The sequence below is a fragment of the Poromitra crassiceps genome (assembly GCF_964638095.1).
Source record: "Poromitra crassiceps genome assembly, chromosome: 2".
Classification (NCBI taxonomy): Eukaryota; Metazoa; Chordata; class Actinopteri; order Beryciformes; family Melamphaidae; genus Poromitra; species Poromitra crassiceps.
Genome location: NC_139624.1, coordinates 89,151,469 through 89,166,744, shown reverse-complemented (window position 1 = coordinate 89,166,744; position 15,276 = coordinate 89,151,469). Strand labels below are relative to the sequence as shown.

The following is a 15,276-nucleotide window of genomic DNA, read 5'->3' as shown; positions in this document are numbered from 1 at the left end:
CCGCTGCGCGGCCTCGCCCGTCGATGTCATATGATATCACTGATGACATCACTGATGATGTCATAGACATTGTGACATCATCAGTGGGACAAAAATGGAAACAGACAGACAGGCAAACATTGCCCATTTTCTCCCTTTTATATAGATAGATAGATAGATAGATAGATAGATAGATAGATAGATAGATAGATAGATAGATAGATAGATTCCTAGCCCTCCTAGCCCTGCAACTCGACCGCTGTGCGGGCTCGCATATGCAGCTCGACTGCTGCATGGCCTCACCTGCTCTATTGGCATGCGCAGCGCATATTGCCCAACTTCACATCACTGATGACATCACAATTGCTCTCATGACATCATCAGTGATGTCACAATGCCTATGACATCATCAGTGATGTTACAATGCCTATGACATCATCAGTGATGTCACAATGCCTATGACATCATCAGTGGGACAAACATTTAAACAAAGAAACAGACAAACATTGCCCACTTGGTCCCTTTTATAGAGATAGATAGATAGATAGATAGATAGATAGATAGATAGATAGATAGATAGATAGATAGATAGATAGATAGATAACTGTTTTTCCCACTTTCCCAGATTTAAAAACAAAATGCCTTCAGACAGAGCCTTTTTAATGTATTTGGTGTAGTCTGAAGTTTGTCAAATAGCAATTTCAGGCTATCTTGGCTCAAATATTGAGTGTCTAGGATCAAATAACATAATCAATCATGATCCCATAGGCATGCAGGAATTAAGCAAAACTACCGTAAGTAGCCTATAGGGGGCAGGCTTTTCCCAAGCTTTGCCTGAGGGGAGGCCCACAGTCCCAGACTTTGAAAACCTGGTTAGATGTTCCTATAACTTTCCAGACCAAATTGGATCAAACTTAAGCTCGGTAACTGCACACTTTAGCAACAATAACAAAAATCACTAGCCTATAATATTCCCGAAAGGAATGAATGATGTGTGTGTGCGCCACTCAGTGGTGATCATAGTTAGGTAGCCTACCAGTTTATATTTCTGTCTCCTGGTATGACAATAAACACTCATAATCCCGATGCATCCTAAATTGTTATTATAGGTTTTGTCATTTTCCATTACGAAAATGTGTCTTTATTGTGTGCGGCAAGTCAGTGCTTCTCCAGCCTGAGTAGTGGTCAAATCACGGTTTCATGTGATAAACTTAATAACCACAAAGATAATTCACATTTTCCGTGTTATTCCGTTTTCAAGCTAGGCCCAGCTGACAGGGTTTCGTCGTTGAGGGCTGCTAAATTTGCTGCTACATGTAATTTCACTTAAAGCAAAAGGCCTTGAGCCACTGCTAGTTTTTAATCAAGATGTTTCAACAAAATGTGCGCACGCCACAGCCTCGGCCCATGCTCTCCCAGTGTTTTCCCGTTACAGGCCTGGAGGAGACGGTCGCTCTGCGGATTGTCTCTACAGTCTATGCTGCAGCAGTCACATATTCGAGATCACGCATGCGCAGAGCTCTTCCTTGTCTCCGTCAGTGGGTGGGAGAGAGCTGCATCAAGCTGCTACAGGCAACTGAGATTATACCGGAAGTAAGACACTTTTGGCTTAAAAATAAAAAAGTAAAGTGTGTCGGGGGTGGTGTAAGGGTTAGGGGGGGGGGGGTTAGAAAAAATGGAAGGACGAGAAACACTATCCTGCTTCTCTTTGTTGAGATTGATAATTTGTGTCACTATTAAAGATTCACTTTTCTCTCAACACTGGGGAGTGTTGGTGGTTTGGTTGGGGGTAACTTAGCCTACATTTTTACAGTCTATTGTGCGTATTCCCCAACCACATGTTTGAATCTGCCTGACTAATGAAAACAGAAAACCTTTTCCAAAATGGCTGCATTTGCCTGCCTTAAGTAGGCCTACCGTATATTATGGACGCAATTATTAAATTATTTTTGCATTCCCTCTCACAGTAGTTTGGGGTAGTCAAGGATAGGCTACATGTGGATCGAATTCAAAATGCAGCAAAAATGGCTTACATGTGAATGTCGTTTTTATGAAGGAGTGCAAAACAATTGTGACTCAAAGGATTTCCAAATGTAACGTTACCCAAAACATTTTTGCAAGGTCAATCAACACTTTTGTGAGGGAACACAAAACAATTATTTCCACAAACTTGCAGCCACTTTGCATTTGCATAGGACATTTCTGGAAATATTAACGAGTCCGACACTCATTAACAATATATTTTGCATTCTTCCCTATATTATACAGTCCATGATTCTTCCAAAAAGTAATATTTTGCGCGTCGATGACGGGTTTATTTTGAAAATCTCAACCGGACGTCATGCTATTTCTCGTGTTTGACTTGACGCTGGCTGTGAGAGGCTTGAGCGCGGCCGAGCAGGAGAGAGAGAGTGCTAGTGAATGTCAGCGGTAGCGTTATGCATTAAAAAAAGATAAAGTGAGATAAAAGAAGAGAGGACGAAGCCCCGCGGCAGTTCACGACCATCTCCAGACTATGGACTATGGAAAAATAACAGACCGAGGCTGGTAATTGTAGACTGTTTTGACGACAAGCGGCTTATTGAACATCTGTAGCGCATAATGAGGGCATCCGCTATTCTTTACGCTGTTTTTCTCCCGGTGGTTTAGCTAGACGCAGAGTGACATTAACATTATCTATAAATACGTCGCTTTCAGGCATTTTTCTCCAGGAATACACACGCCGAGAGGAGAGAGGCTGCAAAAACACGGCGCATTCCCTCCTCCAGTGTCCCTTGGGGACAGTGAAGTCATTTGAGAAGTCACCGGAATAACGTTAGAGACACGTCTTTGTCATTTCGATACTTTCATACAGTTTGTAAAGGCAAAATCGGGCTTTTCCATCGGCGCGCCAGTCACCCTATCGCCCGCCCCTGCCTGCTTCATTTTCATGCTTTTGGTTTTCTGAGCGTTTATTGCCAACCTCTTCTGTGGGCATTTCCCCGCTGGAAGGATGCCGGATCAAATATCGGTGTCCGAGTTCCTCTCGGAGACAACAGAGGATTACAACTCCCCGACCACCTCCAGCTTCACCACCCGCCTGCAGAGCTGCAGAAACACGGTCAATGTGCTGGAAGAGGTAAGGCCACAGCGTCAGCCTGGCTGGCTGCTGCTATGCGTTTGGATGGAGGATGTAGCCTACTGTATATAACTAACAACACACTCGATTGGATTAGATTAGATTCGATTCGATTATAATTTAAAGATTGCACACGAGAATATAACAGGTTTATGTATTAGTTGTAAAGATGGTATTTATCAGCAAGGTTATAACTGGTGATGTTTCTGGACATTTCCATATGATGATGAAACCCTTAGAGCAGTGATTCCCAACGTTTTTCACATTGAGGACCCCTTATTTAGTCCACATTAGGACCATGGACCCTCATTTGACGAGATTTCTGTCTCTCTGACACAAATCATATATGATTTTGTCCACATTTTTCAGTAGGTAGAGATAACAGAGAAACTATGATCAGAACAGTCATTCTTCTACATTCTCTAACTGTGTTCACTTGAAATGATGAAGTAATGGTCAAGATTAACAAGTCCAAATTTGCTAGGGACCCCCTGGACCGCCCTCAAGGACCCCATGTTGAGAACCACTGGTTTAGAGCCAATTGATGTATAATCTTGCACCTGTAATCCCTTCTCAGGAAAATAAATACACCTGTTGAGCTGCAAGCTTTAGACTAAATTCCATAAAATGTCTGTGATGTTGTCCGCTGATTCTGGTTTATTACACACACACACACACACACACACACACACACACACACACACACACACACACACACACACACACACACACACATTTCACTGAAATGTTTGTGTGTAAAGGTGGGTTTTGTGTGAATCTGCTGTCCTTTTTGAAAAGGTGGTGCAAAACGAGAGCGGGTGGACTGGACGGCTTTGCAGGGAAAATGGGCCTACAGCTTAACTGTGTTCACTATTACATAACTCACCAGCTTCAGAGCATGCTGCCAGAGAGAGAGAGGGGCGGGGGGGGGGGGGACCTCCTCCAGCCACTTGCAGTCAGATCAAGATTTAAACAGTTCCAGGATTACAGAGGTTTCCCCAGTCTCACTCATGGTCCTGTAAATAATGTGTAATAGATGCTCAAAGACACTTGACATATAATATAATGTATAATAATAGTACGAGTATAATAAAAAACTAGGGATGTGTGATGATATGTCAATCTCACAATATTATTCAATATGTGATAGGCGTTCACGATTCAATGGTAGAAGTAACAAATAAAAGCTGGGTCACAACAAAGTCTGACCGTGCAGATTATGATGTTTATTTCTCAGCCACTAATCTTTCTAGGAATGGCTGCTGGCTTGTTGGAATGTAAACAACAATTTCAAAATGCCAAAAGTGACAATAATATAATTAGGATGGAGAGATCTTGTGAAATTGTGATGGGCAAGTTGTCTCAATTGTGATTATACAGCAGAATGAAATGGAGCTAATATCACCATTGATTTTTCTGCCCCATGATACATACTGTCTTTGGCATTGTGAATTTCCATATATATCATCCCATCCCTAATAAAACAGTGTACAAATACATAGCAAGTATAAAAACTATAAAACGAATGTAAAACTATATATGAAAAATAAGGCATATGACAATAAAGCAAGGCACACAAAACAGAATAGACACAAACAAGCAGTCATGGCGCATTCCTTGGAACTAGGAATATCCCAGTTGAGTGACGTCACACCCGAGTTGACCACGTACCAGTAAAACAGTAGGGAAACCCACTAGGCTTAGCTCTAGCCAGGCTATCCATTATTAGCAATAGCAGTTGATAACAACAACAACGCATTACGTGGTACTTTGCGCATACAAAGACCATAGCAACATGTACACAGATAGAAGTTCCACATTACAGTGTGTACAGCTGATTTAATGAGACACAAATAAGACAGAAGTGCTAATAATCACAATCAGTATTACTACAGCTTTCATTACTGTTGAAGCACAGAGCTGCCATGTTGGATTTTGAGGTCAGAGCTGGTGAGGCTCCCCCGAGATCGGGTTGGGGAATCCGAGGTCAGGTGACATCACAAGGGGCATTCCTGACCTTTGACCTTGTAAATTCCTAGTTCCCAATACAAATGGAATGCGACATCAGCCATAACATTACATTACATGTCTGTTTTTGGAATAGTTCACACACACATTCATGCTCTACGATGTGACGTCACCTTTGATCAAGTAAAGGAGAGTTTAATCAGGTCAGATGGCGGGGGGATACCTGCATATCCCCTCGCCCCCCTTCCCCTCAGCATCATCATCCCTGCCATGATTAAATGGAGCATCAACCCAGGGGAATGCACGTGCGCACGCACGCACGCACGCACGCACGCACGCACGCACACACACACACACACACACACACACACACACACACACACACACACACACACACACACACACACACACACACACACACACACACACACACACACACACACACACACACACACACTTTTGCCCCATCTCCACTAATGCTAAAATGTGGCCTCCTTTTCCACTTTGAAACATAGGCTATTCTGCAGCCAGTCGAATTGCATGATTTCAGGTTCATGTAATGTCGGCCAGTGTAATGCATCATGAAACATTCAACCCCATTGAAAGAAACAGGGTAAGAAGGCCTATTTGAGATGATAAACACATTTTCGCTTCTTCTACTGTGTGCACTTTTTCTAAGTGGCCCTGGAGAAGCGTGCTAGGCAAAAGGACAGAATGTAAGCCTACTGTTGCTGGTATTATTTGTGTATTTGCTGTTAATGAGCACAGCGGGTCTCGGCAGACGTAAGCGTTGAGTAAACGATGGACGGTCAGCAGAGATGGTTTGTTATTGTGAGTCACCACTAGTCCAGATCCTCTTGCTCTCTTCAGCCTACCAGCAGCTACTACTATGAACCATCCTGTGCTATCTCTCATCTCTCAGTTCAAATCCTGCATACGTCTAATAATAGAAAAGTCGTCCGCATGTTTATCCTCGACACAGAGCACATTTTTGTCCGTTCAGTGTAACAAGGAAAGGCTCGCGTCATGAATCACCTCGCTGGCTCCTTGCCTCCAAAGCCAGAGACTGCAGCACAAACGAAAAACATCTGTTGGAAAAGGCCGCCATGTGCGCTGGGCTTCAGTAGCCACTCTGGAATTTTTGCAGAGATCACATGGCAAGGAAGAGCATTATGCTGGCAACAAAGACCAGCAACGTACTCTTCACTGGTTCAACAAAGGCAACATGGCCCTCAGTCCAGGATTATGATTTATTTAGGCTAGCTAGATAATCATCAGAATGCCTCTCTGCTAACTAAGAGTGGGAAACACCCATCAGATGCTATTCAGTAATCAGAAGTGCTGAAATGATGATTAGTTGATTAAGCAATTCTAATATTGATAGTCCATCATTTTAGTCATTTATCAAGTAAAAATACCAAACATCTGCTGGTTAATATAGCTTCATAAATGTCAAGATTTTACTGCTTTTCACTGTTTCATGTCATTATAGAACAAATACTTAAAAAAAATGGTGTCATACTAAGACATCACTTTGGCCTCTGGTAACTTGTGATGGCTGATCGGCCTTACATTTGTTCTACCGTAACTAGACAGGGAGGACCCTTCCATGTCTTTGTGTCTGTGTGTCTTCACATACTGTCATACTGTTACTGTATCTCCATACTGTATCATCATACTGTCATACTGTATACTGTTACTGTATCTCCATACTGTATCATCATACTGCCATACTGTATACTGTTACTGTATCTCCATACTGTATCATCATACTGTCATACTGTTACTGTATCTCCATACTGTATCATCATACTGTCATACTGTATACTGTTACTGTATCTCCATACTGTATCATCATACTGTCATACTGTTACTGTATCTCCATACTGTATCATCATACTGTCATACTGTTACTGTATCTCCATACTGTATCATCATACTGTCATACTGTATACTGTTACTGTATCTCCATACTGTATCATCATACTGTCATACTGTATACTGTTACTGTATCTCCATACTGTATCATTATACTGTCATACTGTATACTGTTACTGTATCTCCATACTGTATCATCATACTGTCATACTGTTACTGTATCTCCATACTGTATCATCATACTGTCATACTGTTACTGTATCTCCATACTGTATCATCATACTGTCATACTGTTACTGTATCTCCATACTGTATCATTATACTGTCATACTGTATACTGTTACTGTATCTCCATACTGTATCATCATACTGTCATACTGTATACTGTTACTGTATCTCCCATACTGTATCATCATACTGTCATACTGTATACTGTTACTGTATCTCCATACTGTATCATCATACTGTCATACTGTATACTGTTACTGTATCTCCATACTGTATCATCATACTGTCATACTGTATACTGTTACTGTATCTCCATACTGTATCATTATACTGTCATACTGTATACTGTTACTGTATCTCCATACTGTATCATCATACTGTCATACTGTATACTGTTACTGTATCTCCATACTGTATCATTATACTGTCATACTGTATACTGTTACTGTATCTCCATACTGTATCATCATACTGTCATACTGTATACTGTTACTGTATCTCCATACTGTATCATTATACTGTCATACTGTATACTGTTACTGTATCTCCATACTGTATCATTATACTGTCATACTGTCATACTGTTACTGTATCTCCATACTGTATCATTATACTGTCATACTGTATACTGTTACTGTATCTCCATACTGTATCATCATACTGCACCAGCGCCTTTCTGAAGCCACTGCTGAGTTAACGTTAATTATTTTCAATCTCCTTCCCCGCACACTGTCCACTGGGACCACTGTTTCCCAGCGCACCCCCAGCACCCAACTGACAGGAATACGCCTAGCGGACACATGCACAGTTTATTTTGGATGAGAAAGGAATGATAACGAGTCCAGAATACAGTAAAATCATTGTCAAAACTTTATTTAAAAGGACACACACAAAAAACGGTGTACACGGTAGTGCTGCAACTATCGATTATTTTAGTAATCGAGTATTCTACCGAATAATCCATCGATTAATCGAGTAATCGGATAAGAACCCTTTTTTGTGTTTTCAAAGGCTTATCGTAAATATACACCAAAAAATAAGATAAATCTCTTCAAATAAACAACTACATTAGTTTCTTTCTTAGAAAAAACAACATTTTTATTTTTAAATTGCATAGAACTGGCAGTGGCACCATTCATCTTTTCAACCTGACGTTTGAGTTCTTCCAGTGTACAGCATCCGTTAAATAATATGAATGAATGGCTTACTAGCTAGTTTACATCCTTCATTTACCTTACAGCTGCATGACACACACACTCTTTCTCTCTCACACACACTCACTCTCTCTTTCTCTCTCACACACCAACAGGCTAGTGTGATCACACACACACACACACACACACACACACACACACACACACACACAAAACGCTGTTAAATTAGCCGCTAACGTTAATGTTAGGTTGAGCTTTGTATTTCTCACAGAAAACGGTCCAAACTTCTCAGAGAGAGCGGTCGGTATTCACTAAAGCCTTCATATCTCAGGCTCTGTAGTACATAGAAACATAAAATAAAAAGCATTTGAGAGCTTAACCCTTTGGCTTTTCGTATTATATTTGCTCTAATGTTCATTAAAAAAAAAAGATCTTTAACCCCAAAAAATAAAAATAAAAAGATTCTAATGCATTTTAAGACATGTTAATAAAGATTACGGCAAATGTAACCCTTCCAAATAAAAAGCCACGGGTTTAAGCTGTCAAATGCTTTTTATTTCATGTTGATAGCTACTATACAGGCTGAGGAAATACGTTATGTTGAACCCTTGACAATTACTGCAGCAACGTTAAGGCCTAAACATGGTCGTCCGTCCGCCTCGAATTGGAGCCGTCTCGCCGTCTGGCGGCGCCAGCGAGCCCCACATGCTCGGACGCCACTTCGCCCCCGCCCCCCCCCCCCCCCCCCCCGCGGAAGCTCCGTGTGAAAATGGCGGAGATTGTGTGCCAGGCAGTCTGAATGAAATTGAATGTAACGTTCCCAATTCTATGTATTAAATTCTAAAAAACGACCCTCAACATTTGGGAAGGCTAAGCCACACAACTAGTTGTTATAATCTAACATCATGCTTTGAAAGGCGACTTTACGACGAAGAGCCAGGGCAACGGCCAATCACAACTCTCCTGCAGCTGTCGTCACGCACGTATCGTCGCCGTGAAGTCACATTTTCGAGCAGCCCCCGTCAGCCGACGGCGGCCCCTCCCCGTAGGACAGCGCTCCACCCGCCGTCACACGGGGAGGGCGGGGCGAGGCTCTGACGGACGACCATGTTTAGGCCTTTAGCGTTAACGCTAACGTTAACGTTAGCGATCTCTGTTTTGCAGTCGTTGTGAAGACAGTGAAAAGCCCCGTTATCTAACAACTACAACTGCAGTGAAACAACTTATCCAGCTAACGCTAGCTAATTAAATAACGTTACCTGATGTTGTAGTCGATGCCTCTCTCAACGTTACAGCTGAGGAGGTGCTGCTGCGGTGCCTGCTTCATTCACCCTCAGCCTATCTAGTAATACGTTACAGTCTTCAGCATTTAGCTACTGTAAATATATCTTGTGTTTGACCATGCTTCCTCAAGTTTGAGGTGTTTCCCTGGCCAGCTTTGCAATTCACATCACAAATGTTGCAACCAGTGTTGTCTGAGTCTATCTTGGGAAAGTGTAGCCACATTTTCGGGTGGTCCCGTTTGTTGATGTTTCAGGTAGAGTGACGGACTGACGTAACGCGCTCTCACGTGTTGCCTTAAGGTTCCGTCGGAATTTCTATTTTACCCACTCTCTTCTATTACTCAGATGCGTGTCGAGGCGAATCAGTTTGGCCTCGATCATTTTAATTACTCGAGTTATTCGAGGTACTCGAGGAATCGTGACAGCCCTAGTACACGGTGACATCCCTAGTCGGAAACAACTGTTTCCTGTTGACACCAGCACGCGCATGCCTAGTGTATGTGAATGGTCATGTGATATATGTTTTCAGGCCTGTTCGTATGGACGAAGATTATTCCTGAAACCAGGGCCTGAAAATCTTTTTTCAACATGGGGGAATTCCCCCCTCACATGCTTCACATAGGGGGGATTTATAGACTTTTGGGGTGAGAGGATACGAGTGTGGTGGTTTGGGATCCAGTGACCAGGAGACTTTGAGGGGCTTTGACGGGGTCCCCAGCAAATTGATGGATTGTTAAACTTCACAATTATTTAATTTACCATAAGCTAACAATTGGAGAATGTAGAATGGCTATTTTGATTATTTCACTGTTACTTGTTTTTGATTGGAATTCTGGACAAAATCATATATAACAATGAAAATATTTTCACATTTGGGTCAGAGAGACAATATCATCAAATGGCGGTCCATGGCCCTAATGCATAGTAAATTAGAGTTCCAACAGTTTGAGAATCACTGTAATAGTCAGTAGGGCTGCACAATATATCGTTTCAGCATCATCATGGCAATGTGTGCATGTGCAGTAGTCACATGACAGGACGTGCAATGTCAAGGCCAATTAAGTCAAACATGTCATATACGTTTCTTGCTGGTTGATACTTAGCTGGCTGCAGCTAAAAACACTTGCTACTATGTCACCCATGCAGGTTAGCCACTACCTGCTTAATGCAGGTTACCCACTACCTGCTTAAAGAGGCAAGTCTTGATGAGCTATTCAAGTCATTTGGTGAAAATTCTTGTATTTTTTCATATCGCAGAAACAAAATATATTGCAATGTCAGTTTTTTTCCAATATTGTGCAGCCCTACTAGTAAACTCAACTCTACAGTTCTTATACTGTCCTATTGTTACCTCAGATTGAATCAGTGTACTAGTGATCTTAGCTACAGTTCTTATACTGTCCTATTGTTACCTCAGATTGTACTAGTGATCTTAGCTACAGTTCTTATACTGTCCTATTGTTACCTCAGATTGTACTAGTGATCTTAGCTACAGTTCTTATACTGTCCTATTGTTACCTCAGATTGAATCAGTGTACTAGTGATCTTAGCTACAGTTCTTATACTGTCCTATTGTTACCTCAGATTGAATCAGTGTACTAGTGATCTTAGCTACAGTTCTTATACTGTCCTATTGTTACCTCAGATTGTACTAGTGATCTTAGCTACAGGTCTTTTCAGTAGCGGCTGGTGCATTGTTGTCCAGGGAGGGCTATATATAGGCGTGGACGATGGGGTTGAAATCAATATGATAATCATAAGGATTCTTCTCAATATCAATATCTATGTTTCACGTATGCAAAATCAGTGTTCATCTCATTGAACTGAATGGTGATGTCAAACAAACCTTATATTTTCAAATAATATTCCTGCCATACCTCATTTGATCAGTTTTTAAGTAACATTTGCTTGTCATCATCAATTTAGACAGCAAAAATGTCACTATTAAAATAACTTCATATCATCACGATGATTCCACTGAAAGACAACAATAATAGGCTATTGAATTATCGTCCACTCCAGCCCTAAATCTTGTTGTTTGTAGCTCTCTCTTGTTTGTAGCTCTCTACCAAAAAAATTATGGATTCTCTGAACTAAGCTGTAGTTGTTGCCTCTTTGTCCTTCTCTCATGGCCTTAAGCCCAAGGCACAAACACCAACAGGCAATTGTCTGAGGATGTTGGCAGTTGTTGGAGAATGTTTGATGGCATGGCACACCGATCAAACAAATTCAGTAAAACAGTTGACCAAACTTCAGCCAATAGGTGGTAATGCAACAATAAGGATGCCAACCACCGTAAAAAGCCAAAGAACACCTAACTCACCAGTAGTGCCGAGTCTTTCAGCAATTGCTTTCGCCCGGCTGTTTCGGTTGGAAAATCGCGGAGAAGACACATGATACAGCTCACGTTTTGATTCCCACAGCTCTACCAAGAGTTCCTCTCTTTCCAGGGACCAAAATGAAGCGATTTAACACAACAGCAGCCCGGAAATGTCAGTGAGTTTACTGCTACTGAGCGTGTGCGAGCTCCGCTGCTATTGATACACGTCTGAAAACATGGCGAACTGAACAGACTTCATCCAACACGGACAAACAAAGATTGAACATGTCGAATCTGACCAAACATCCCCGAACATCTCCAAACAACAGACTGCTATCGTACACCAAATGAACATCTGCATTTGCCCGTATTGGTCGGAGAATATTTGATTGGTGTGCAATGGGCTTAAGTCTTTGTTTTGGTGTGCCATGGGCTTAAGTCTTTGTTTTGGTGACTCCCTCGTCTGTCTTGCCTCCAATGCTCTATTCCTTCCCTGTACTCTCCTCTGCTTCATCTCTTCCCACTTAACAACTTTGTTGAAAAACCCTCACATGACATCACAGTCTTAACTCATTGAGTGCCAGCCACTTTTGGAGAACGGACGCTCCCAGTGCCAGAGTTTCAGAGCGTTTTCAGTGATTTCTCGAGGCCCACAGAATATTGTGTGATATTACTATGTAAACACCGAACACGCACAAAGAACGATGAGACTCTATTGTATCAGCAGCAAAAAAAAGTTTATTGATATCATTTTCCGTTCTTTAGTTATCAGCCAGAGAAGATAGGTCAAAAACAGCAAAAACAGGCGTTTCCATCTAGAAGCTGAGATATTCCGCCTTTTGTGAAATGAAGCATTTCAAGCACATTCACTGAGTCTGAAGCTAATATTTTCTGATGTAGTGACGTGGTGTAGTTGTGTGGTGCCCTGCGTGCCCCACCCCCCTCTCCCCCCCTCAGCTGCAAACTCCTCCCCACACCAACACACAGCCTCACGCACCCAGCGTCTATTTTCGGAGTGCTCCGTTTTTGTGCGCCGGCTCCCAGCGCGACACGGAAAAGCCAAACCGGACTGCTGAGAATGGTTTGGCCCTTCGGCGTCGGGTGCTGCTTTTCTGGCGGCTAATCGTGTGGAGAAACTATACTATACTGATTAATGTCAGGTGTGCCTGATCACTGTTGTTGTGACTGCAGCAGTCAGGCACACCTGACGTTAATCAGTTCATCCAATAGTGTAGGACAGGAAACCAAGATGCCCTACTCATTTCAGGAAGTAGTGGAGTTGTGCAAGTACGCGTGTGGACATTTTCAATAAGCAGGCTAAGAATAAAAATGACCTAGTCAGGACATGGCCTATAAAGCAAGGAATCTCTGTCTGTCCTTCACATATCTCAATAACACATTCATCTGATCCACTTCACACTTGGCGGGTGTGTTGCTGGGGACCCAAGGACATGCAGATTTGGTGCTTTTTGGTGCTTAGAATAGACATGGAGTATAGCTGGGATTTCCATTGCACTATACATGATATATATACATGTATATGTATATGTGTGTATATATGTGTATATGTGTATATGTATGCCGAGCAGAAATCAAATGGCCTGTGTCATTTTGCTTAACGAGGAGCCTGGATTTCTGCTGAGGTCTGTGTCCGTCTCCTCAAAGTTAAAGCGCTCATCCCGAGTCCCAAGTCATTTCCTGGGTATGTTGACTTGACGAGGTAAATAATGCAAAGGTGCAGGCTGAATATTTAATGCTGTAACCTGAGGGGGAGAGTTGACCCACGGGAGAGTTGTCATTCTCTTGTGGCTTCCACTCACTCATCTATCTAGAGCAGGGCTTCACTCACTCATCTATCTAGAGCAGGGCTTCACTCACTTATCTATCTAGAGCAGGGCTTCACTCACTTATCTATCTAGAGCAGGGCTTCACTCATCTATCTAGAGCAGGGCTTCACTCATCTATCTAGAGCAGGGCTTCACTCATCTATCTAGAGCAGGGCTTCACTCATCTATCTAGAGCAGGGCTTCACTCATCTATCTAGAGCAGGGCTTCACTCATCTATCTAGAGCAGGGCTTCACTCATCTATCTAGAGCAGGGCTTCACTCATCTATCTAGAGCAGGGCTTCACTCATCTATCTAGAGCAGGGCTTCATTCATCTATCTAGAGCAGGGCTTCACTCATCTATCTAGAGCAGGGCTTCACTCTAGAGCAGGGCTTCACTCATCTAGAGCAGGGCTTCACTCATCTATCTAGAGCAGGGCTTCACTCATCTATCTAGAGCAGGGCTTCACTCTAGAGCAGGGCTTCACTCACCTATCTAGAGCAGGGCTTCACTCATCTATCTAGAGCAGGGCTTCACTCTAGAGCAGGGCTTCACTCATCTATCTAGAGCAGGGCTTCACTCATCTATCTAGAGCAGGGCTTCACTCATCTATCTAGAGCAGGTCTTCACTCATCTGTCTAGAGCAGGTCTTCACTCATCTGTCTAGAGCAGGGCTTAACTTATCTATCTAGAGCAGGGCTTCACTTATCTATCTAGAACAGGGATTCATTCATCTATCTAGAGCAGGGCTTCACTCATCTATCTAGAGCAGGGCTTCACTCATCTATCTAGAGCAGGGCTTCACTCATCTATCTAGAACAGGGCTTCACTCATCTATCTAGAGCAGGGCTTCATTCATCTATCTAGAGCAGGGCTTCACTCATCTATCTAGAACAGGGCTTCACTCATCTATCTAGAGCAGGGCTTCATTCATCTATCTAGAGCAGGGCTTCACTCATCTATCTAGAACAGGGCTTCACTCATCTATCTAGAGCAGGGCTTCATTCATCTATCTAGAGCAGGTCTTCACTCATCTATCTAGAGCAGGGCTTCACTTATCTATCGAGAGCAGGGCTTCACTCATCTATCTAGAGCAGGGCTTCATTCATCTATCTAGAGCAGGGCTTCGCTCAGCTATCTAGAGCAGGGCTTCGCTCATCTATCTAGAGCAGGGCTTCACTCATCTATCTAGAGCAGGGCTTCACTCGTCTATCTAGAACAGGGCTTCACTCATCTATCTAGAGCAGGGCTTCACTCATTTATCTATCTAGAGCAGGGCTTCACTCATGTATCTATCTAGAGCAGGGCTTCACTCATCTATCTAGAGCAGGGCTTCACTCATCTATCTAGAGCAGGGCTTCACTCACTCATCTATCTAGAGCAGGGCTTCACTCACTCATCTATCTAGAGCAGGGCTTCACTCATCTATCTAGAGCAGGGCTTCACTCATCTATCTAGAGCAGGGCTTCACTCATCTATCTAGAGCAGGGCTTCACTCATCTATCTAGAGCAGGGCTTCAT

The 15,276-nt window shown here is 42.6% G+C and overlaps 1 protein-coding gene across 1 annotated transcript in view; it reads left to right on the top strand.

Moving 5' to 3' along the window:
- Positions 1-2,464: 2,464 nt before the first annotated feature.
- Positions 2,465-15,276, top strand: part of asap1b (ArfGAP with SH3 domain, ankyrin repeat and PH domain 1b) — a 144,336-nt gene continuing 131,524 nt past the window's right edge. The window contains exon 1 of the mRNA XM_083655321.1: positions 2,465-3,097. Within this exon, the coding sequence (XP_083511447.1) occupies positions 2,972-3,097 (126 nt within the window). The 5' untranslated portion in view covers positions 2,465-2,971. The remainder of the gene's footprint in view (positions 3,098-15,276) is intronic.